This window comes from Rhamphochromis sp. 'chilingali' (assembly GCF_963969265.1).
Source record: "Rhamphochromis sp. 'chilingali' genome assembly, chromosome: 17".
Classification (NCBI taxonomy): Eukaryota; Metazoa; Chordata; class Actinopteri; order Cichliformes; family Cichlidae; genus Rhamphochromis; species Rhamphochromis sp. 'chilingali'.
Window position 1 is genome coordinate 26,781,672 of NC_137944.1, and position 24,682 is coordinate 26,806,353.

General features: G+C 42.0%; 3 protein-coding genes across 3 annotated transcripts; 1 reads left to right on the forward strand and 2 right to left on the reverse strand.

Annotated features, from left to right (window-relative positions):
- Positions 1–5,362: 5,362 nt before the first annotated feature.
- On the reverse strand, positions 5,363–11,158 carry cdca8 (cell division cycle associated 8). The gene is made up of 11 exons (XM_080863436.1): positions 11,059–11,158; positions 10,632–10,724; positions 9,978–10,106; positions 9,739–9,779; positions 9,547–9,622; positions 9,392–9,459; positions 9,195–9,277; positions 8,959–9,057; positions 8,189–8,318; positions 7,727–7,813; positions 5,363–7,586 (listed from the first exon to the last, which is right to left on the reverse strand). Exons 2-11 carry the CDS (start codon positions 10,720–10,722, stop codon positions 7,551–7,553), a joined length of 840 nt encoding a protein of 279 aa, XP_080719562.1. The 5' UTR covers positions 10,723–10,724; positions 11,059–11,158; the 3' UTR covers positions 5,363–7,550.
- An 87-nt stretch (positions 11,159–11,245) lies between these two features.
- Positions 11,246–13,686, forward strand: airim (AFG2 interacting ribosome maturation factor). Its single transcript, XM_080863438.1, has 4 exons — positions 11,246–11,687; positions 11,950–12,129; positions 12,206–12,324; positions 13,071–13,686. Exons 1-4 carry the CDS (start codon positions 11,419–11,421, stop codon positions 13,109–13,111), a joined length of 609 nt encoding a protein of 202 aa, XP_080719564.1. The 5' UTR covers positions 11,246–11,418; the 3' UTR covers positions 13,112–13,686.
- Positions 13,687–20,623: 6,937 nt separating this feature from the next.
- On the reverse strand, positions 20,624–21,893 carry cldn35 (claudin 35). Its single transcript, XM_080863332.1, has one exon. It carries the CDS (start codon positions 21,476–21,478, stop codon positions 20,789–20,791), a length of 690 nt encoding a protein of 229 aa, XP_080719458.1. The 5' UTR covers positions 21,479–21,893; the 3' UTR covers positions 20,624–20,788.
- Between the last annotated feature and the right edge of the window lie 2,789 nt (positions 21,894–24,682).

Sequence of the window (24,682 nt, forward strand, 5' to 3'; positions counted from 1 at the left end):
GAAAAAAAGGAGTTAACAGCAGTTAAATACATATTGTATCTCCTGCAGGTTTTCCAATCAAGCCTAGTTGACTCAAGTCAAGTACAACATCCACACAGAAAACTGTAATGGTTTTGAATAGCTAATCAGCTAGCATCATGTCTTATTCTTCAACTGACATCTCAGCCTCTTTCGGTACTAACCAAATATTCAGCTGCTGAGTGCACGGCTTGACAAATGACAGTTTGACTGCTCTTATCTCTTACACAAAGTGTCTACATAAACACGTCTCCAGTGTAGACTTTACTCTTCAGCTGACAGTTCAACCTCCTTCTGAGCTTCGACATTACCTGGCACTTTAGCTGTTTACACTTAGGCGTTTGTTTTTTTTAACTCCAGTTGTTACAAAGTGACAGCTCCACTTCCCACAGCACTTAAACTGAAATCTGACAGACTTTATGTTATTGCACTTCTGCTCATTAGCAGTTCTGATAGTGTAAAGGCATTCACTTCTTGAGAGTCTCTGAGTGCGTCCGTGTTTTAGAAGGGCAAACTGCAATCCTGGAGGCATCTTCTGTAGCAGGAGCTATACCACAAAGGCCGTTTTGTGATTTTTGTCTGTATGCTGGTTGCTAGAGTGGTGCTCCTTCCAGCTGCTTTCAACTCACATTTGAAGTTCAAGATGGTTTTTCCCCTTTGTTCAGTTTTCATACTTTAAGTGAAAATATCGGATATTTCACTTGCTTTTATGGCGTAGACAGTGATTGCTATTATATGACTTCAACAAACATGTTAACTGAAGACCTTCAAGTTCCTGGGTACAACCATCTCCCAGGACCTGAAGTGGGAGACCAACATCAACTCCATCCTCAAAAAGACCCAGCAGAGGATGTACTTCCTGAGACAACTGGGGAAGTACAGTCTTCCACAGGAGCTGCTGATCCAGTTCTACACTGCGGTCATTGAGTCTGTCCTGTGCTCCTCCATCACAGTCTGGTATGGAGCAGCCACTAAACAGGACAGGAGCAGACTGCAGCGGACTGTACGGGCAGCAGAAAGGATCATCGGCACCCCCCTGCCCTCCATCCAGGATCTGTACCTCTCAAGAACCAGGAAACGGGCAGGGAAAATCATCGCAGACCCCTCACACCCTGCACACAGACTTTTTGATCTGCTGCCCTCTGGCAGACGGTACAGAAGCCTGCAGACCAGGACCACCCGACACAGGAACAGTTTCTTTCCCCTCGCCATCTCCCTTCTTAACAGTTGACCTGTCACACTGCTCCCACTGCCAGACTGCAACTGCACCTTATGTACATTTTGTAGTATTCATTCCACCTCATTTCATTTCTGTATTTTATGTATATACGTTTAGATTCGTTATTTATAGTTGGTTTACATAGCTTTGTGTATGTATGTGTAATGTGTATATATAGACACTTGTGTGTGTGTGTGTGTGTGTGTGTGTGTGTGTGTGTGTGTGTGTGTGTGTGTGTGTGTGTGTGTGTGTATGTGTGTGTGTGTGTGTGTGTGTGTGTGTGTGTGTGTGTGTGTGTGTGTGAGATTTACATTGCTGTGCTTGAGAGCCACCATCTACCGGAACCAAATTCCCTGTATGTGTCTGCACATATACTTGGCCAATAAACACGATTCTGATTCTGATTCTGATTCTGAACTGCTTACAGAGCTGCTCTACTGTGACATAAAATTATGGTGAAAACCACTCCTACAGGACCTCAAAGTGAAATTTCACATGGTTCCAGAGGCCACGGTTCAATTGTTTTGATCTGTTTTCAGCTCTAATACTTGAAATCATTGCCAGGGATTCAACGACTGCCCTTCTGACATTTTACATATAAATACAAGCTGTCCTGTGGCTTTGCTGACTGTCCCAACTGATCTATTACAAAAAAAGATACAGGTCACGCTCTCACCTTTTCAAATATGGACATTTGTAATGAACCCATTGGCACCATTTAAGTGTCATTTTTCAAAAGCATGATTATCACCCTAATACATGATCTTTTGCTCAATGTTACTAACTAGTTTTATGTCTAAACCTAACCAACTAGGAAATGTGAAATTAAAAAGTGACTGAAAACAAAGCTTGAAAAGTGCAAAATAAAGCTTGATCAAATTACAATCTCTTACAAACTTGTGGTTTAATTTATTGGCACCCCAACAATCTTTAAATGCCACTCTTTAACCTCCTGCGGGTTACAGGTGAGAACCCTGTTTTGTACTGAAGAAAACAGTCACAGCAGCAGTCACCTCAAGGCACTTTATATTCTAAGGCAAAGACCTACAATAACGCAAAGAAAACCCAACAATCATATGAGCAACTTTGGGCAAGCAGTTGGCGGAAAAGCTCCCTTTTAATAGAGAGAAACACTCAGTACATCATGGGAATCCCCTATCAGCCCAGACCTATTGCAACCACAAGATTTATTTAACAAAAGGGAAAGTTTTAAGCCTAATCTTAAAGTAGAGAAAGTGTCCGTGTCTCAGTTGCAAACTGGGAGCTGATTCCGCAGACGAAGGGCCTGAAAACTGAAGGCTCGGCCTCCCATTCTACTTTTAAATTCCCTATGAAAAACTACATGTGGTTTTCCTGGTCAAAAACAAATCATTTGATAAAATGAAAAAGAAAACAATGAAGGAAAAATGTGATATTCTGATTGCGTAGAGTTGGGGTTAGAGTTGGAGCTGGCACTGATGAGTTAAATAGCACAGTCACTGTCCAATAATGCCACTACTAGTGTGCCAGGAAATCCATGCCAAAGCACACCTCTGCAATACCAGAACAGCAGTATCTGACACTCTAGCACGAGAAAGCACTTGACAACTATACAGGTAAAAATGTTTTCTATCTCTAAATGGCAGAATGGGTTTAATACTTAGGTCTTGTTTTTGTATTTAGTGCAAATAGATATCTGAATTTCAAAGCCATCAAGAGGCTTCTCAAGCAAAAGTTTGTCTCTGTGCAATCAGCAAACAGCATTAACTTCCCACCTCTCCTCAGGGTATCCTGTTATTTTCTTTCCACAGGAATTTTTTCCTTTTTTTTTTTGGCAGCAGATGTTCCTCTCCACCCTGCCCATCGTTGCAGGTGCCTGAGTGACGGAGAGGCCGCCCATCAAAATGCCATCAGGACCCTGCTGGCCACCAGATGAACGCATGCCCAGAATGCATCATGTGGGGGCTGTTAAGTCCCATTTACCTCTTCCTCCCGTCTGCCACTTTACCATCAGCTTGTGTCCTCGTAACTCTCCATCACCGAAGCAGACATAACAAAGCATTCAGCGACACTTTTTCTGGTTTGTGCTGACAAACCAACTTAACAAAAGATGAGTCTCGACCCCTGGCTGGCTCAGTATAAAAGACCGCGGCAGACGGAGGTGTGGGCATGTGAATAAATCGATTAGCAGAGCGCTTGACGGATGGGATTTACAGGAGGTCTCGACGCACCAGAGAATTAATTTTGCTGGGAGAACATGGTTCTGCCAGGTTCATTCGTCTTGGCGGGGAGTTTGGCAGTTTCCCCAGGTCTGGGGGCTCAATTAACGAACGGCTGCAGCGGTTTGGGGAGGAAACAGCTTTGTTGAGGAATATGCCACATCCATGTGTCAGGCACATTTTAACGATAACGGATTTTGGGAATGCAAAATGAGAAAGGGAAAGGGGAGGTTAGGTGGGTGAGGTTAAGCTTTCAATGCTGGATTGGTGGGGGATGGGGTTTTAAGAGGAACTACAGGACAAAGAGAGAGGTAAAAACATCTTGTGGAACATTAAGCCAGCACGATGTGTATGTGTTATTAAACAGCTGGCTAATTTACACAGCATTACACCATGGACCCAACAAATACACTGTACTGCAAAAAGCACTTGCTTGTCTGCCTTCACATTGCCTTCAGTGGCATCCCATTCTTAGTCCATAGGGTTTAATGCGATGTCAGCCCACCGTTTGCAGCTATAGCAGGTTCAACTCTCTGGGATGGCTTTCCCTGAGGTTTAGGAGTGTGTTTATGGAAATTTTAGGAGCATATTTGTGAGGTCAGACACTGATGATGACAGTGATGAAAGCCTGGCTTGCAGTCACAGCTCTAATTCATCCCAAAAGATGTTCTATCAGGTTGAGGTCAGGACTCTGTGCAGATCAGTCAAGTTCTTCCACACCAGACTCACTTATCCATGTCTTTATGGGCCTTGCTTTGTGCACTGGTGAGAAGGAGCCATCCCCAAACTGTTCTCACAAAGTTGGGAACATCAAATTGTCCAGTCTCTTGTTATGCTGAAGCATTAAGAATTCCTTTCACTGGAACTAAGAGGCCAACTCCTGAAAAACAACCCCATGCTATATAAATTAGCGACCTGTGTGTACTATGCGCCTCAACATCTGCTGACCCCGCTTTTACGTGGCCTACCACGTTGTGGTTGACTTGCTGTCATTACCAATTGTTTCCACTTTATTATAATACCACTAGCAGCTGACTGTGGAATATTCAGCAGTGAGGAAATTTCAGGAATGGACTTGTTGCACAGGTGGTGTCTCATAAAAGGACCACTCTGGAATTTAGTGAGCTCCTGAGAGCAACCCATTCTTTCACAAATGTTTGTAGAAGCAGCACGCTTCTGTACTTGATTTTATGCACCTGTGACCATGGAAGTGATTGAAACACCTAAATTCAGTGATTTGGATGGGTGAGTGAATACTTCTAGCAGTATAGCATATAAGGCCAATATTCATTTTACTTTTGATGCTGCCTCCACCACCTCTACACTCATACAGTATGTCAGTCGCAGAGTAGTTCACTGTAAAGCATCCAGTGTTTTCTCCTCCTTTTGCTGTAAATGGAACCATAATGAGAAGATGGAAATGCAGATTTAAGCAACTTAAAACAAAAGATGGGGTTTTTTTTATCTTCTGTATACAGTCAGTTATTTATGCAGTAATATTAAATATTAAAAATTATTAAAATTATAAATATTACAATTAAATTACAATTTTAATATAAATTATAATTATGAATATTAAAATTATTTGAAGCTTTGTCTTTCACAAAAGAAAAAGATTTTCCATATGAAATTTGCACAAATGTTACTTTAACAGGATGTGGTCTGTTCATTTCAAGATGAGTATTTTCAGTGCATGGGCTCTGCAGAGTAGCTTTGGATGATTAAAAGGTCAAAATAATCTTCATTTACTGGGCCTTCAGTTAATCTATTGTCTAAAACAATCGGTTTTAGCACCTCTGCCTTCAGCCAACTTTCTTCTGACTGGAGGAGTTAATTGAAAAGGCCTCTGTGGTGACCAGATTGGGAATATCTGCTGTCTTTGACATCATACAGACATCCAAAATCAAGCTTCTAAAGCAGCCTCAGATAGCCTGAAAGAAGGGATTCTTTTTATTATTTGAAGATGCGCTTGAACATGTATATGCATCCACCATTGTTAAAGTATAAGTAAATATATATATGTATATATGACAGAAACTAAGGATAAATATGATGGGCCTGCTTTAAATTCTTAAGTACCTTTCTTTGGAAGTAAAAGGCAGGTGAATCTAGACTTCCACAGACTGAGCATTAATGCAGAGTTGCTTGTTATGTTGAAGCATCTTTGCACTCACTCTTCCCTTCCCACTATCTCAGGTTCCAATCCCTCAACCTGAACATTTCAGTGGATGATTTATGTAGTAGTGTTGCTCTGTGACCTCAAAATCCGCCCCATCCATACCGCACCTGTCACTGCGCCACAGCCTGCATGCTTACTGAAAAGCAAGCCATCCATGCAAAATGGCAATTTTCTACTCACCTAGAGAATAAAAAAAGGATCCAATCCATTCAGAGGCAAAACAAGGAAAATTCTATGATATATAGAGCAGGTGCGCGAGGCCTTGGCCCACTGCTAACGAGGGAGCTGAACTGCATGCACCGTTGACCACAACATCTGTCGTTTTCACTGATGCAGAGTTTGGTTTTACCTTTGCAGCACAGTTTGCACGGCAAGAGACAGGAGATGATAAAGTACATAAGATGGATACAGATGGAAGAGACCCGGCCCGATTTCAGTTGGGGGGCACAAAGTTCCCATGCTGTGCCTTGGTAGCATATGATGCATGAGAATCCACCACGAGCAGCAAAGAGTTATGCTTGTCTACCTGGGCCCAAGGTGAGGCCCGGCCTGACCCAGTTCACCATCCCAGGTGGAAACCCTAATGAGCTCATCAGGCCTAACGAAGCTTAACAAGCTTCTAATTGGCAGCGTTATGATGTCCCCGAAGGTCAGAGTGCAGGTTCCTGTGCCAAGAGCAGGAAAGGCTTTCACTTCCTGCCAAGAGCAATCACGTGACTGACTAATATCCCTTTGTGTAAACAAAGTCGGGAAAGGGCAAGAGGAACTTCTTACATAAGCAAAAAGAGTGCGGTAGCTTACAGATAAAAAGTTGTGGTGAGGTTTGAAAACAACGCTGCAGCCTCACAACTGGAAAACAAAGATGTAAAATAAATATCACCAGTATAAATCATGCTTGACAGTGTAATCTAATACAAGAGAGAATACAGACACCTATAACTTTACAGATTATAAAATAAAAATCAACAAACATATAAAAATTTGCTACCAGTAAATAACAAGCAGTTAAAAAAGTTTGATCAGATACAGAAATCTTTTTTTTCCTTTAACAATAAAAAAAAAAAAAAAAAAAAAAAAGCAGAGGCTGTTCAGGTGCCTGACAAATATTTCTGTGGTGAAATGCTGCCACCTACTGGTCACTATGCACAGATACAACTTAAAAAAAAATCTGTCCACTGAAAGAAAGAAAAAACGAATTTCCACATTATGGCATAATTAAAATAAAAATCAAACATGCCATCTGCTATATTTAAGAATACAAAACCCCAATAAACCAGAAAATAGCCACATCACACAGTTATGAAGACAGAGTGCACGATGTACACGACGTATACATTTTAACTATTGATGTAACTACAAGGTTAGTGATAGAAACATGGAGGGGGTTTATTGCAGCAATGACAAACCACACAAATAATATCAGAAAATGTACTTTTTTAAAAAAAAAAAAAAAAAAGAATAAAGAGAAAGTTGTATCTGATAAGCACATACTGCATGTTTCTGTTGGATATTATCATGCAAGTCCTATTAAGATCCATTAAATCCAGACTGGCCAGGAATAAAAGACTGGAATAGCACTAAAATCTATCCAATTTCCCCTGCAACAAAAAAGCATCTGAAACTACATAAAATTAAATTTTTTTAAGTAAAGAGATAATTTAGGAGAATGTAAATACAATGAAATGAACAGTTTAACTCCTAGATTAATTCCAGTGAATGTGAAGGATCTCAAGAAAACAGTGTCCAGCGCAACAAATATTAACCTTACACTGTATCCTAAAGTATTAGTTAAAGTATAAACTGTATAAAGGCAAAAAAAAGAAGAAGAAAAAAAACATGCCACATTGTAGAATGATGAAAGCTTTATAATAGAGATAAAACTTGTTTTTAAAAAAAAAGAAAAAAGTATAGTACACGTCCGTGGCAGACTGTTTGGTCACTCTGATGTCCCACACAATGTTGTGAGTCGATTCTGTTGGGAAAAATAAAAAGAAATGATGAGAATCAAAGCATATGCAAATATTTCACATCAAAATTTGGCTAAAGCTGCAACAAAACAGTGATGAAAAGCTGATGAAACTGCAAGTAACGCTGTCCTGCTGGAATTTTTACCTGCAGCTGCCGAATGCTCCTCATGGCGGTTTCGTCCAGCAGTGACAGATCTACTGAGTCCATCTGACTGGCCAGCAGGTGAATGCTCTGGATCAATATGTTAAGGACACTTGTGTTAGTGATTTCGTTTTTCAGAATTAGCCTTCTAATCAAGAGTTTTGTTAGACAATTAATTACTCAAAAGCCATGAAGTCATCAAATGTAACTAAACAGTCATCAACATAAACACAGTATAAAATCAACATGAAAGCAGAAGACTTGAAGGCCGATTTAATGCATCTTTAAGCTCATTTTCAATAAACCATATATAACAAAGTATTCAATGTTTTATCTTCCTGAAAATAGACATCTAAATTTCTTCAGTAAATATCGTTTCCTCTGCTGCCTTGTTAAAATCATTTCTTAAACAACTGACTGATCAATAGTACCTGAAGCTCTGAGCCTGACTAAATGTGCACTCACCTCTCCATTCCCAACGGGAACATTGATGACAATATCCTCATTTCCTGCTGCAATGGGAGAGCCGTTGACTGAAATGCTATAGACCCTCTCCTTGTGGCGGGGAACTCTCACTGCGGGGGTCTTGGGAAGCCTGAGGTGTAGTGAGTAATATGAAGCCTTCTTTGTAGGAAATGTCAACATTACAGAGTAAATAGCAGGGGCTGCCAGATTACAGCAAGTCTCCAGTCCCCACACACTTTCTAACACTCAAAGACACTAGATCCACTTACAGCTCTATGAGAGCAAAGATTTTGCTTTAACGAGAAGCCTGAGCTTTAATACAATACTTTGAGCATTTGTTTGTCTGTTTGCCCATGTTTTCACAGAATCACTATCTATTCAGCATGAACTGTAAATGAATTTGTGCTAGTAAAAATATCTCAGTACTATGTCTCAGTAATAAATCACTGAATATAAAGACATAACAATGCAGAAGTCTTCAGTGAGCTGCACTGAATAACCACATTCAGCACAGGTGTAGATGTCAACCTGTGAGGACGACTGGTGCACTGCTAATGTTATCCACACACAGCAAACTAACCTGACCAGTATGTGAGTCTAGTATCTTATGCACAATATAAATCTGACCCGTCTTCATCTGTGCTCAATTTTGAATCCTTTTTTTAACTGTTTTATAAATACGTTTTCTCCCCTCTCAATCAACTAGAACACTAATTGCCATTGACACAAACACCATCTTTAGAGTGACACAGTATAATTCTAAGGTGTACCTTGGGTCAAAGCGGGGGGTAATAAGAGGAGTGGGTCCCATCATCACAGAAGAATCCAGCAAGCTTCTGGCAGGAGTAATCAGGGGGTTCCTGTTTGATCTGAATCCAAACAATGACAATGTGTTAGCATCACATTTGTTAGCCACCAAACTTGCTTCCAAAAGTTTTTAGCACGGGAGGAAAGAAGAAGAAAAGAAAGAAAGAAAAAGAACAATACAAAAAGTAAAAGAGCTTACCGTCTGATGGTGGAGCTCTGCTTGCTGATCGACAGCGCCTTTGCCCTCTTTGTTTTAGTCGGGGGCTTTCTGGTAGTTCTCCCCTAAATTATAAACAAGCATTTAAAACACCACAAAAGAAGCAAACAGAGGATCCTGCATAACAACAGCTGTATGTAGTTGCTCTCATGTATGACTGTATGAAAAGCAGTCATTACCTTTTTTGTTGTGCTTGGGACGTTTTCATCCTCAGAGCTCAATGTAGCCCCACCTTTCATCTTTAATGCTGTGGATTGGACAAAACAAATTGCATTGGCTAAAGGGAAATGGTTTTCTTGTTTCAAGGGAAATGTATAAACTACTTTTAACTCACTTTTCTCAATTGTTTTTAGAAGAGATGTATGATCCTTAGCCACAACACTTTCCACGAGTGCAGCTTCCTCTTTTCTCTATAAAAGCAAATATAACTGAGTGTTTATGCAGAACAGAGCATCCTTGCACAAGCATGAAACTTATATATACTTAACGTATATTAAGTATAATTTGAGAAGGCTAATCAACTGACCTTTGCATTATCGAGTTCTGGTGTTTGTGGTTTCTCAGACTCTGCAGAGATGTAAATATTCTTTATTTAATGCTGTTTAAAAATGAAATTCATCCAAGATCAAATGCACAGATTTTTGAAAATGTACCATTAGCTTTTTTAAAAATAGGAAGCAGAATGCTGTAAAAGTCTCTGTGGCTCAAGAGCATTTCTTCTTTATAGATTTGGGATTTGTTAGTCAATAATCTATGTATACTTACTCCAATGCTCCAACCAGTTCATTTGTCTGACAGCCTTGGGGAGCTTAATTATTGCCATGTTGTAGCTGTTGTCAACATCTTTCAACAGCTGGTTTATCTTCTCTTTCACCTGTCCAACTCTAGTCTTCACTGCAGAAACACAAATGTTGAGTTCCGCTTCAGTTATACATTGTCACTTCAGCTTAAGTTATACAGTGTCAGGGTGGGGTGGATGGATGTTAGCATCAGTGGTGATTTGTAGCAGTAGGTTAGCAGCAAGAGTGAAGGCAAGATTTCCATTGGTAGTGACCAAAAAGGACAGATTAGAAATTAGTACATGTGAAGGATGGTTGAAGTTGAGTGGTTTGGAGACAAAGTTAGAGAGGCAGGGCTCAGATGTCATAAACATGTGCAAAGGGGGGACAGTGGAAATACTGGACAAATTATGTTGAATATTGAGCTCCAAAGCTGGAGGAAAAGTAGAAAAGGTTCATGGATGCAGTGAAGGAGGACGCTCAGAGGGTTGGTAAGACAGAGGAGGATGCTAAGGATATAGTGAGCTGGAAGAAAATGTTCTCCTGTGGCGACTCCTAAAGTGAGCAACCGAAAAAAGAACAGGGAGTATTTCTGTAGCATTTCTATGGTGAGTTAAAAAAAAATAGTAATAATAATCACCCTCGCTGTCAAAATCCTCCATAAAAGCTTCCAGTTTTGCCGTCTTGGGGTTATTCTTGCGTTGTTTGGTGGTCCTTTTCCTGGGAGCCATTTCTGACGGACACGGAGTATATTAGTAATTACAATATACCCTAGTACAGTACAGTGTAGTGCAGTATAGTGTGGTATATTAACACCCCATAGACACCATGAAATGTTAACATTGTGGCCTTAATCGGGAACAAAAGAATGCAAAAACAAAAAATCAGCCTACATGCGGCTAACTGTTGGTGAAGCTAACGTTAGCAAGTAGCTTTAGCTGAGTTAACGCTTATTTTCTGACCTTATTTTCGACAGCTGTGTTTACATCTACCAATATGTGTTATGGTCTTTTAAATAACTGTCCCGAGATGTATTTACATAAATTTTTTAAAGTATATATCATTACCTAAATGTGTTTTTCCTGTTCGTCCTCGAGACTCGCCTTCCTTCCTTCACAAAGCCGTTTTCAAATCTTCGCGCGGGGAGGGGCCAACACACCAGATCAGCCAATTAGGACGCGCATGTGCCATGCGTCGCAACAACTTTGTTTTCAGCCTATCGTAGCGCCAAACGTCAGTGTTTACATCAAGAGAACGGAAGTGGTTCAGGCAACATGGTAGAAATGTGATGTTCTGTAGCTGCGGGAAGAATCATTTAAAAGTCATTTTTCATAAAGTCGCCTTCATGGAAAATAAGACATAAAGCTGACTTAATGTATTTCGTGTTTTTCCCTTTGAACACCTAAGTACTGAAATCGTTTGCTGAAATGTCCACGCTTGCGGTAGCTACGCTTCATCAGGCTCTGAGGAAAAGCTTCGCGACACTTGAAAGCAACCAAAAAGTATGGAAGAGTGTTTTAGCCGAGTGCAGCCCTCTGATGGTGTCTCTCGGGAATTTGGCGGAGCAGTCGAGAGCACTGTCCAACGTGCAGATCTCCAACACACCGCTCAGAGGTTTTCCTGACCTGGAGGAGAGACTCCGCTTTAAGCTCCTTGAAGCAACGGATATAGTGCTGGGAAAACTCAACGAGAAGATGTGAGTAAATCGGCTATTATATCTGATGAGGATGCTGCGTTATTGGTATTCACATCCAACTATGTATGTTTGATCGGACAGGAGTACAGCTACATCCTTTTTAGTAATAAAGATCAGTTTATTTTTTTAGTAAGTAAATGGATCTTTGGAGAAGAACCTTATTAGTACCAGTTTGCAGAAGCTGCTCAGAGTATGCTTAAAGTATATATTATACTATAATTTTTATCTCACCCTCCCTTCTTTCCTTTCCTCTTTCTTTCAGGTCTTCCCTCCAGTCTGCGAGGGATGCTATCAGTAACCAGGTTGCTTCAATCCTTCATCTGTACGAGCAGAACGCACACAGTTTAGATCTGCTTGCAGTAACTGAGGGATCAACCACCACCCCGTCGGTTGCTGACATGCTCGAGTGGCTTCAGGATGCTGAGCGTCACTATCGGCAACAGTATCCTTTTCTCTCTTCAGTTTTGGATGTTTATGTTATATACTGGTATTTTTTTCCCCTCAACTCTTGTGTTCAGATTCCTGAGGAGGAAAACTCTGCTTCAAACACTGAGAGCAGATGACCTCTCTCTTCTGGAATCTGCTCCCCAAAGGTGGAACTCATTGGAGTCTCCCAGTGCTGAGGACCACATCACAGGTAAAATGTATATGACTAGTATGTCTGTGAAGGTTCTCAGTTATCCACTTCATTGTAGTCTAAGTAGCTTGGAAAGAAAAGCGTCTGGACTTCTTTAAGTTGCTTTGCCCCTCTTTGGGGGGATACTCCCACTGGGTTTAAATCTGGGACTCTCCACCATTTGACCCTTAGAACTGAAGAAGCTTCTCGGATGAGAGGTGAAACGTCTTCAAGAAACTTAACTTTTCTTTCTAAGCTCCTTAGATTATATGACCTGTACTTCACTATACCATTCAGTTCACATCTGTAATTAATGCTGTATAATGGACTAGTTCTTTCAACATAGAAAGAAGCTGAAGATGTTTATAAATGTACTTAAATCCAGAACAACACAAGTACTGACAGACTGTCGTCTAGCATATATCTAAAGTCATGTAAAGATTTGAAAACAATAGATTAGAAAACAACTGTAAAAACATAATTCGGGAAATATTATATCACGGCTTTAAACTTAAACTTTTTTCCCGTTACACTACAGGGCGTCTTTAAATATTCTTTTTCTGTCACGTATAATCAATCATAAAGGGACCTACCTTTATGGCCAGTATTCATAACACTTTTAAAATTCAGCTCAAGTAGCAAAATTTAACTTGATATAATTTCACTTTTAATAATTGAGTACACATTGGCCAGAGACCAGTGCTCTGATGGATCTAGAAGTGACTGTTATTTATTAAACGAATTATCTTTCTCTCTTTTCTTTTCAGATACACTTTGCAAAGTGTCTTTCTTTGTGGAGTCGCAGTGAAGATTGTTAAGGACTTACCTAATCGTGAATATAACTGCATTTTAATGAAGACAATGAGAAGAAAGAGATCCACAAGAATGACTGAATCTAACTCCACATTGACTTGAACTGATGCACACAAACGTCGCTTGGAGGACAATGGTGCAGTGAAAGCTCCTGGTTCAAACCTCCTTGTTAACTGTTGGTTTTTGTGTGGAGCTTGCATGTTATTCCTGAGCCTGCAGGGGTTCCATTGGCTTCTTCCCACAGTCCAAAAACACAAACTTGTATGTAAATTGGATGCCTGGATGTGAAAGTATAAATAGTTCTGTCTTCCCTGATGAACTGTTAAGCCCAGATAGGATCAGCAATTAAAAATGGATGAGTGGACTTAAACTGCTTCTAGATCTATTTTGAAGGGAAACCAGGGTGGCCTAAAAACTACAAATAAGTATTTACAAATAATGGGGCCAATGTAAAATATTGATTTATCTTGAATTCAGTTTGGATGGATTGAAATGTTTAATCCAGTACGTATGAGAATTTTGAGCACAAGTGAAATTAAATGTATTGATTGAACAGAAATTCTTGGTGTGTGTGTGTGCTGTTTTATTAGCTACAAAACTAGCAGTGTAAAAGAGACTCAAGAGCAGAATAATATCAAGTATAACAAAATGTACAGTGGGGCAAAAAAGTATTTAGTCAGCCACCGATTGTGCAAGTTCCCCCACTTAAAATGATGACAGAGGTCAGTAATTTGCACCAGAGGTACACTTCAACTGTGAGAGACAGAATGTGAAAAAAAATCCATGAATTCACATGGTAGGATTTGTAAAGAATTTATTCGTAAATTAGGGTGGAAAATAAGTATTTGGTCACCACAAACAAGGAAAATCTCTGGCTCTCACAGACCTGTAATGTCTTCTGTAAGAAGCTTTTCTGTCCCCCACTCGTTACCTGTATGAATGGCACCTGTTTGAACTCATCATCTGTATAAAAGACACCTGTCCACAGCCTCAAACAGTCAGACTCCAAACTCCGCCATGGCCAAGACCAAAGAGCTGTCGAAGGACACCAGGAAAAGTATTATAGACCTGCACCAGACTGGGAAGAGTGAATCTACAATAGGCAAGCAGCTTGGTGTGAAAAAATCAACTGGGAGCAATCATCAGAAAATGGAAGACATACAAGACCACTGATAATCTCCCTCGATCTGGGGCTCCACGCAAGATCTCATCCCGTGGGGTCAAATCTAACTAAATTAAACCATATCCCACTTTTAAAGAAGGTAGAAGATGATCTGGCTAGATGGAAATGTCTACCCATATCACTCATGGGAAGGGTTGCCGCTATAAAAATGATGGTCTTACCAAAAATAAATTATTTATTCTCAATGATCCCAACTAAACCGCCACAAGATTGGTTCAGATCTCTAGATTTATGTATGTCCAAATTCCTTTGGAAAAATAAACCCCCACGTATAAGCTTAAAAACACTACAAAAGACCAAGGATAAAGGAGGACTAGAACTGCCTAACTTTCAGCACTACTTCTTAGCCAACAGGCTTCAGTTTATCTCAGGATGGCTAAAACATACCCTCTTAGATGAACCTTGGCTAGATGTAGAACAAGCACTTTGCAATAATCTAGAGATCTCAGACCTACCATTTATCAGCTCAAACATCCAACGACATGAATGCTTTAAAAGCATCAACATCAGCTCTTCTCTGACAGCATGGTGGGAGTTTCTAAAATTGACGGCGTCTTCATTAATCCCATGCAAACGTACACCTATCTGGAACAACCCTGACATATTACAAAACAATAATATGATAAACTTTTCAGATTGGAGTGGTAAAGGAATCAAATATTTAGAACATATACTAGAAGGAACAGAATTTATCTCATTTGACGGACTAGTTACACAATATGGAATCAACAAGAAAAGATTTTTAGAATATCAACAAATTAAATCCATAGTAAAAAAGAAATTTAAACCAGGTCAAGTTGAACTACAAACCCCACCAAGTGTGTTTCAATTTCTTACTCTTAAAACCCCCAAATTACTATCCAAAATATACAGAATGCTTTCTAAAACAGATGAATCAATATCACTTCCTATTGCAAAATGGGAAGCGGATTTATCAGTTAACTTAGACCTAAACTTCTGGTCTCAGATTTGCTTAAAAACCTTTCATCTAATTAGAAATCCCAGTCTTCAATTAATTCAATACAAAATATTACATAGAGTGCACTATACAGGTCATCGGATGTTCAAGATGGGCTTTACGTCTACCAACAACTGCTCACACTGCCAAACCAATTCACCGGACAATTATATCCACGCTCTTTGGTTCTGTCCACCAGTTCAGAAGTTTTGGCGCGAGATATGTGAAGACTTATCGAAGTGTCTGAAATGTAACATTCCAACTTCCCCCTTAGTGTGTTTGTTGGGCAGCTTAGATAATGTCACTTCAGAAAAGAATATCGCCCATATGGTTTTCACTGCCCTATGCATAGCCAAGAAAACAGTCCTCATGAACTGGAAAAATAAAAATAATCTTAATTCTAACCAATATAGAAATTATCTATTAGATTACATTAGTCTTGATACAGCCTCTGCCACCACATCAGATCAATTGCTCTGGGCTCCTTTGATCAGCTCCATCACCTAGTGGGGGTGGGGGGTCATAGTTTGGTCCCGCCTTCACTGTTGTGATTGGTGTGGGGGTAGGGACAGGCTTAGGGCGTCGGGGGGTTCCCCGGAGGCATCTTCCTTGGGGGGCTCAACCCGGGGTAGCGGTCATGTCCGGTTAGGGGCTCTGTTGGCTCTCAGGTGACTGTTTCCTCGCGGCTGCGTGCAGCGGGGCTAGGGGAGGGTCTGTGCTGACGGACGTGGGTTACTGACCTGGTAGCCTGGCTGCCCCTGGGTGGGTCCGGGATGGGCGTGAGGTTCTGGGGGCACTCCGTCTCTGGGCTGGGGCCCGGGCCGGGCCTCGGGGGCTTGGGTCCTGGTTGGTGTGTTGCCGGGGTTGTGGGCGGGTGGGTGTATGGGGGCCCACCCCTGGAGCAGGGTGCCGCCGGTGCGTCGAGCCGCCTGGGGGGCTCTTCAACTGGTGGGGGAGATTGTCACATCTGGCAGGAGCTTTCCTCTCCTCGGGAGCTCTCTCTGCAGGAGGGGGAGATACAGGAGAGGTGGAGGAAGATCTCAGCCTGGGTGTTTATTGTCTTATGTAGTCTGGAAGATGAGTGGATGGTGGGGTGGGTGCAGTTTTCTCTGTGGTGGGGTTGGGTGGACTGTCCCGGGCTCTGTGGGGCCGGGAGGCGCTGCTGCACTGGGCCCCGGTCTGGATGGGCCTGGGCCCCCTTTCCCTGGCGGGTCGCGGAGTATGGGGGTGCCTACTGGGGTCAGCGGGGGAGCTGGCCCCAGGGAGGGGTCACCTGCCCCTCCCTTCCTTCCCTCCCCATCTCCAGCTGCCTCCCTCTTCCCGCTCCACCACAACCACCCACACATGCAGGACCTTGGAGTAGGGGTATGTCACCAGGGTGCAGAGGAGGCTACCCCCCCGTCCCCTTCTGGCTGCCTCTGCCTCAATTTTATCCCACAACTTAGACATTCACATTACTCACACTCTCATTACACATACATATAGGATCTTGGGGGTGGGCACGATACACGGAATCCAAAGTACCATCAGGGTGTACACCCCACCCCTGGCGTCGTTGCCCACCTCTCAAGGTTAAATACACGTAGACATTGAGGGCTAGCAGGAGGGACCATGCGCTTACCTGCTGCTCTCTGGCAGGTAGCTCCATGCCCTCCTGGGTTTTAAATGCACCTTAGAACACACATGCATCAACACTACAATGAGCGGGTGGAGGGAGGTTTGGAGTCTTCTCTCACCCCCGTTCTCTGCGACCTGCTGGAGCGGGGGGGCTAGGAGGAGGAGTTGGCCGTCCGACTGCGGTCTGGGGTGTGGGGCCTCCCTGCTGCTGCGGAGTCGGGGTGGTCTGCCTCCCCCCACCGCAGGGAAAAGGGTAACACCACCTGGGTCTGGGTGCAGTTCCCCCTCCAGGGGTAAGGGTACCTAGACCCGGTTTGTAGAGTACGCTTGGGGAGTGTGATCGTGTGTACAGCGTCTCTTTATGTCTGTCTCCACGTTGGTTGAGTGTGGAGTAAGTGCATATGAGAGCATGAGGGTGGGAATGGATGTTTGTATATGTGTGTGCCTGTATTTCTGTGTCTATATGTCAGGTTGGATGTCAGGCGCCACCTCTCTGGGGACATCTCAGGCCCTCCAAGGTTTGGAGGCCTATCTCCCCCTACCACCACTTCCCCTGCCAGTGGCGGACTCCCTCAGGTGTCGGTGCGTTGGTGGTTCTTTGTGTCCGGGGATGGGCGTCCAGGTACACACCGGCTCACTCCTTGGCGGCCGCTTATCGGGGCCTGGAGCCTGGGGCTCGCTCGGGCCACTTCAGAGGTGGGGTGCCCCCGACATCTCGGCCTGGGGCTCGGTCACTCAGGCACGGCTGGCTGCCGGCGGAGCTCACGGGCGCGTCACTGCAACTCCCCCTGGCTTCTGCTCCGCGGCTGCTGAGTGAGCCCTCATCTGGGACTCTCCTCAGCTCTTTCTGGGACAGTGGCGCGGCTGCCCCTCTGTTGGTCTTCCTTGGTCTCTTGTGTTCTGGGGGCCTCTGGATGTCTGGAGTTTTGATCTCCTCCATACCTGCTTCATGCCCTGGAGGACGGGGCTGTGGCCCCCCCACACCCTCTAGCAGATCATTACATGAAGGAACCTTTTAAAAAAACAAGCGCGTCCATGCTCACAGGTGTACACACGGGTGATCACACCCACAAACTACACCCTTTTTGGCTCCTACCTCAAAGCACACTGTGTTCTGTTGATCTTATGTGCTGCACAATAATGTTTAATATTTAGTATTTACTGTCATATTCCCATATATCATTGTGATGCTGTTTATTCTATTACTCTTGTTCTCTTCTGCTTGTTTTCTTTTTTCTTTCTCAGCAGGTGATCCAGGTGATTGATATATGCATTTTTTTTCTTTTTTTTTTCTGCTCATTCTGTTGGTTTTTGTCTTTTGCCCTTCTCCCCCGTCCCTCTTCTCAGCTGTTTCTCTTTCCCTCTTTCTTTCTCCCCTTCTTTCCCCCAGTGAAGTCTGTCCCGTATTCAGTAAGTGAAAATAAAATAAACAATAAAAGGTGAATCAAATGGACCATTACGGCAAGGCTGGGATGGTCAATTTGGTAAAGTAAATCCGTTGGGCATCTTTCTTTGCCTTTAGACAACAATTCTGATGGCAAAAGAGCCAAACGGGACAGGCCAAAAAAAAAAAGAAAAAAAAGAGAGAAGTAAAAAAGCGCAGACAGCATAGGATCAGTGAAACCATCGTATTGTTACACATATATAAGTTAGGTCCTGTGATGAAGTCTGTTTAAAATCTTAATGATGATGGGTGTTAGAGTGAGCGAACCCTGGATAATCCTCCTTTTTGTTTGGAAAGATGACCAAAATTTACTAAAATAACTTCATGTTATTTGACATGAAACTCATGACTAAACCAGTAAAGTCATCTGGAGCATAATTACTGAGGTCAGAGAGCAAAATAAATTATAAAACCAGACGTCTTTTGGCAACCACAGGAGTCGCCTCCTGCAGGCCACCCCGCTTTGGCTTCAGTTTTCAGACCCAGAGACTATGGCCATCTTTAATACAGTGTATGTAAAGAACAGAGTGAAAAAAATGTTTAGAAAATGGTAGTGAGAGCAGGCAAAGTACATGGGTAACAGTGCTGATGAAAAGGGAGGAGGTGGAACCAATGGCTGCTCTGTTAAAGATAATAAATTTGCACTGAGAGTGACAAAGACTGACAGGATTAGGAATGAGTACATCAGAGAGAAAGCTCAGAGATGGACAATATGCCCCAAACCTAGCTTCAGGTGAAACATTACCTTAAAAGGGACAGCAAACCTCCCTAGACCTCTGATCTCTGAGTAGTATAATTCATTTTGATGTTATTAGGTTACTAAGTTGATACTTTGTTAACTCAGTAGACATTTTTTTGTAACTTAATAAATAGGGTGTTACAAGTTCACAGAAAGCTTTATTTATTGTAGAACATAGCTTGTGTACTGCTAAGTTAAAATGGGAGAAGTGTATCATTTATCAAACCTTTTTAACAAGACTGTTTTAGGGATTTATAATCAAGTATATGTGTTGTTCTTATTAGGATTTCGCCTACTTCAGTATCAGTTTAAATGTATTACTAAGACATACACAGAAAGAGAGAAAAAAAAGAGAAGAAAAGAAAGAAAAAGGAAAAAAAGAAAAAAGAAAAAGAAAAGAAAAAAATGTACAGGTATGTATTTTCTGCATCACCAAATTAATACATGTACATTTCCATGAGTATATAACACTTAATTTAGTGGTTTTAGTGAGGTACGGCTTAACAACTTACACATATTAAAAAGTATTCTCCTAGAAACTTAAAACGTAGTCTAATTTAAAGCTGAGCAAAAACATGATACTTTCTTTTACTTCATTACTGTACTTAAGTAGAACTTTGAGGCATCTGTACTTTTCTTACAACTTTTTACTTTTACTCACTACATTTTTAAACATATATTTTTGAATTTGGATTAACGGATCTGACGGGAGTTATTATTTCACAGTATTTCATCATCTAGCTAGCCCTACAGAAAACAAGCAGGTAATTTTAAATTAAGAGTTTCTATCAGCTCAGCTCAGCTCACTCAACCGTTTGTGTCTCCAGTTTGTGGCACAGTGTGTTGCTAGCTAAAGGTCCAGCTACTGTATTTGATGGAGAGAAAAGAAAGAAAGCTAATTTCGCTCAGAGATGGATAAAGGTAAGAAAGACGACACGAGAGGAAGAAAAGAGGTTAGAGTTAAAGGTAAGGAATGCTCAGTGGGGTCTGCTACACTGGAAATGTAAAGCTTGCATGTAAGTCCTCGTGTTTTTAAATCAGATATTGGGTCTGTACATGCGGCATTGTGTGTTTTTCGTATTGTGAAACATGCTGCAAAACAAAACGGAGGTAGACTGTGTTATTTAAGGCTCAGTCAGCTTTGCATAAGAATAGCTGGTAGAAATATTCCTCAAGGAGCTTTTTTTACCTTTTTACTTTAAATACATTTCAGAGCTGGTACTTTTTCACTTTTAGAAGTTTAATTGGTGCTTCAACTTTTACAGGAGTTTTTTTTTTCAACACTAGTAGGTGTACTTCTACTTAAATACAGAATGTCTGTACTTTTTTTGGGTTTGTCATATGCATGTCGACAGAGTGACCCTAAATAGAACAAAAGTCCAGCACACACAAAGAAAAGCAACTACTTCAAAATACTTTAAGCACACTTTGCCAGATTTTTTTTTTAATTTCACAATTTTCTGACTTAAGTAATCACTGCAATCTTCAAAACACAAGCCATCATTAAAGCCATCATCAAGTCATACTGTTACAGCAAAGACTAAAGGCTTTCTTCAGGCACTGCTATGACTCAGAGAACAGAAAACATCAAATCTCAACGTACTGAAGACAAACATGACAAAGAGATATACAAAATACGTATTCATAAATATATGTTTGAATTTATACCTTAAAATTCATGATCTTTGTACCATTTTTAAGAGTATCAGCTCTTCTGTCCTTCTTCCTTTCCTACACATACTCCTTCAGTGGTAAATTATTAGAAGTGATAGGCTTTGGGAAATCTGGTGCTGTAGCAGGTGAATTTGCAAAACTCCGCCCTATGTAGCCCCTCCGGTACCTGCCTCCCCTCTCCATGAGCGGGCAGGTGCTGCTCAACACAGCTCCGCTGATCATGAGAATAACCGCAGCCGCCCAGCCCAAATAAATAGCCTGGCCCAGCTCTCTTTTGTACATCACAGGCACGTTGGGGTTGTAGAAATCCTGGATGACTGTATTGGCAGTCCAGGAAACTGGAATTAATACGCACAGGCCTGTCAAAATGAAGAGAACTCCACCTGAGAGCGCTATACCCGCCTTGGCCTGGCGATCGTCCCCGGCACAAGTGGTGCACTTCATGCCGCAGCAGGACACGGTGCAGGAGAGCCAGCCCATGAAGATGGCCAGACACATAAGAGCACGGGCTGCCTGGATGTCGGGAGGCAAAGCCAGCATGGAGTCATAAGTCTTACACTGCATGTGACCCGTGGTCTGGTAGATGCAGTTCATCCAGATCCCTTCCCACTTGATCTCTGAGGTCAGGATGTTGCTGCCTATGAAGGCTGAGACCTTCCACTGAGGCAAGGCTGTGACAGCGATCGCCATGATCCAGCCGGTCACCGCACAGGTGAAGCTGATCAGCTGCATCCCGGTGTTCACCATGATGAAAAAACTGGATGTGAAGCTATTTCTTAATGTTTAATTTGTTCTCTGTCTTTAGCTTCTTTGACAAGATCTTTTCCTTATTATCAGTCTTCCAAGTTGTTTTTTATTTAAGTGTTCTTCTCTTTTCCTTTTGTTGTTTGGCCAAGCGTCTTATGGTCTTTGCCCTAATGTCACTTTGTCAAAGTCATGTTCTTCTCTTTTTCTTTTCCTTCTCAACATCTGCTCACAGTTTCCACTTCCACGCGTCTCAGTGCGCTGCGTTATCCAGAAGTAATCGCTTGCTTTCCCTCAACAGACACCCAGCTTTTCAGGGGATCAGAGGCTCGCGCACTTTCTCCTCCTTTTCAAGTTTGAGTCGGTGCATTATTGAGTAGCCAATACCTGTGCAGCCACCTGTGGCAGCCTGCAGATGTGGGATCAATCAGGCTTTATAATGCAGGACCGGTGGAAGAGAGATCTCTGCCAGGAGTTTTTCTTTTCTTTTCAGTGGAAGTGCTTCTTTTTTCCTTGAACTCAGGACTCCTGAGCTGCTGTTTACTTCAGTGTCACTCTTGGTTTTGGTGTAGCCTTACCTAGATGGATCAGACTGATATAACCTGATACCTGGATCCGAGGCTACTGATGATGCTATGAGTGTATCCTTTCACAGGAGGTTGAATATAGTGACTCTCAATTACACAGAATAAAACAGCGTAGCTTTTTACCTCCTGGTCATCGAAAGCCAGTTTCTACTCCTTATGCTTCCAGAAGGATGGACAAAATATGAACCGTGATCAACCTAAAGAGGGTACTCCAGCCTCCTTTTTCCTCCAAAGAATCCCAAATCCACATTAAGCCTCAAAGCAACGGGTTTTTGTAGTCTTCGTCCTCTGAAAGAACAGCTTTCCTGTAGAAAACAAGCTGCAGAATTTATCTTCAGACACCGCTGCTGTTGCCAGCTGAAGTGTCTCTTAGCTGACAATATATGGCGCTGGGGTCCAAGCCTTGATGAGGCCACTTCAGGCTTCAGCTGCTGCACAGCTTCACCCTCCCTCAGCCACTTCCTTTAGTAGCAGTGCAGCCCAGATGGGTCAGTCCAGATCTAACAAGGGTATAAATAAGAAATCAGGCCTGCAAAGTCAGACTTCTGGGTAAGTAGAGCATAAGATCCCTCCCCCTTACCTTCATCCCCTCTGATATCCAACCTGTGGAAAGCACCACTGAACCCCACAAAAAAAAAAAAAAAACACAATAAAACAGGCGAGTGGGAGGGAGAGGGCGAAAGAGGGTGAGACAACAAAAGGGAGGGAGGCATGGGCAAACTCAGGATGGAGCGGTGTCTGTAGGTGGATCAGCTAACACAAAGACAACATGGAGTGGGCTCCTACAATGGGGATTACAAACTCTATTGCTCCATACCACACGTAATTACGTGAATTTTAAAGAAGACAACACAAAAATAGCTTTCACTTGCCTCTTTTTGTCTGCAGCGAAAGGGCGAAGCAGCTTTTCATGGTTTTATTTTTTTGACTGTGGATAAAATGTTGTGAGGCTACACAAAAAATAAATAAATAAATAAATAAATAAGAGATCACAATTTGTTTGGGGTTTATTTTCAAATTCACTTAACTGCAATTTCTTACTAAACACTTTCATGTTTTTCAGTTAGACACAGACTACTGAAACATTAACAAGCTGAAATACCAACTGCAGTTATTATGGTGAATTGTTTGGCACATAAATAGCTGGGGGCAGTGTAACAGAAGGATCTGACAGCAGGTCTTTGTTTTCATTTCAACATATTTTCCACCCAAGAAAGAATCCTTATTCCCTCTGCATTTGGCCTTAGTGGTGTGTTGTGCTGATGAATTAAATATCGTGGCATCAAGATCTGTGGTTCAGGTTTCCTTTCTTCTGTAGCCTCCGCTCGCCTTGGTAACAGTGGTCATGACAACCAGCCGGGACACAGGAAATGCAGCGGAGACAGATGATACACAAAGGGGGGGCAGAGGAAGGTGGCACATACCGCTAATGGCGAGTCACAGTGAACAGATAAACAGACAGATGTGTGTGTTTGAGTTTTCCTTTAAGGGAGCAGGCGGCAGTGAAATTACTCTAAACTTAAATCTTAAATACACATGGGAAAGACAAATACTTTAGAGCTTAAATTTTGAAAATATGGTTTAATGGTGGAATGCTTCAAGTCCTAGCTTGGGACTTTATAAGCAACCAATTCACTATCCCAGGTTGATTGCTTGCGTTACAGGTTGCATTTGCTGACTGCTGACCTCTTTACCTGAGGTGCACAAATATAACAGGCAGCCACCTGGTTATTTGACCAGTTCCTTCTTAGTAAATGTTGTGTTGTTGTTTTTTCAGTATATAGTAATGCATCTTAAAAAAAAAATCTGAATATCATGAAAAAGTTTAATTCTTTCAACAATTTTCTTCAAAAAGGGAAACACTGATATAGTCTTTATTCATTGCATGCCTTTTAAGCCTGCTAAGGTGTTGTTGAAGGTTGATTTGATAGCTGCCATAACTTGAGATTTATAATAGTTGTCACTGTGGGCAGTGCTAGGTCCTGCTGGAAAAGGAAATCAGCATTCCCATAAAGCTTGACAACAGGTGGAAGCAGAGGTGTGGACTCGAGTCACATGACTTGGACTCGAGTCAGACTCGAGTCATTAATTTTATGACTTTAGACTTGACTTGAAAAAATGTTCTAAGACTTGTGACTTGACTTGGACTTTTACACCAATGACTTGGGACTTGAATTGGACTTGAACCGGTTTACTTGAAAAGACTTGATATTTTACCCCAAATATAAAATTTAACATGCATATTATATAGAGATTGAAAATGTGACGTCATTCACGGGTAGAACCGCAAAGGATTCTGGGAACTCATGGCAAGCGGTACTAGCGCACGCAGGCTTTCAATTAAAATCAGTTATACAGCGATAAAAAGAAACACAAGAAGCCGTTGTATTATTAACTGCAATAGCCGGTCGCATGACAGCCATGGGAAGCCGACGGGCAAAGAGATCGGTTGTTATCGGATTACGTCGTTGAAGAGAAATTGTTCGAGCCATGTTTCTGAAGTAACAAAGAGGCGACGGGTGGCCTGGATTGCAGCCATTCAAAGGTCAAATATAACGTCCCAGAACCCTCCAGCTCACAGGTTAGTCTGCTCCAAGCATTTACACAAAGGTCAGTGTTT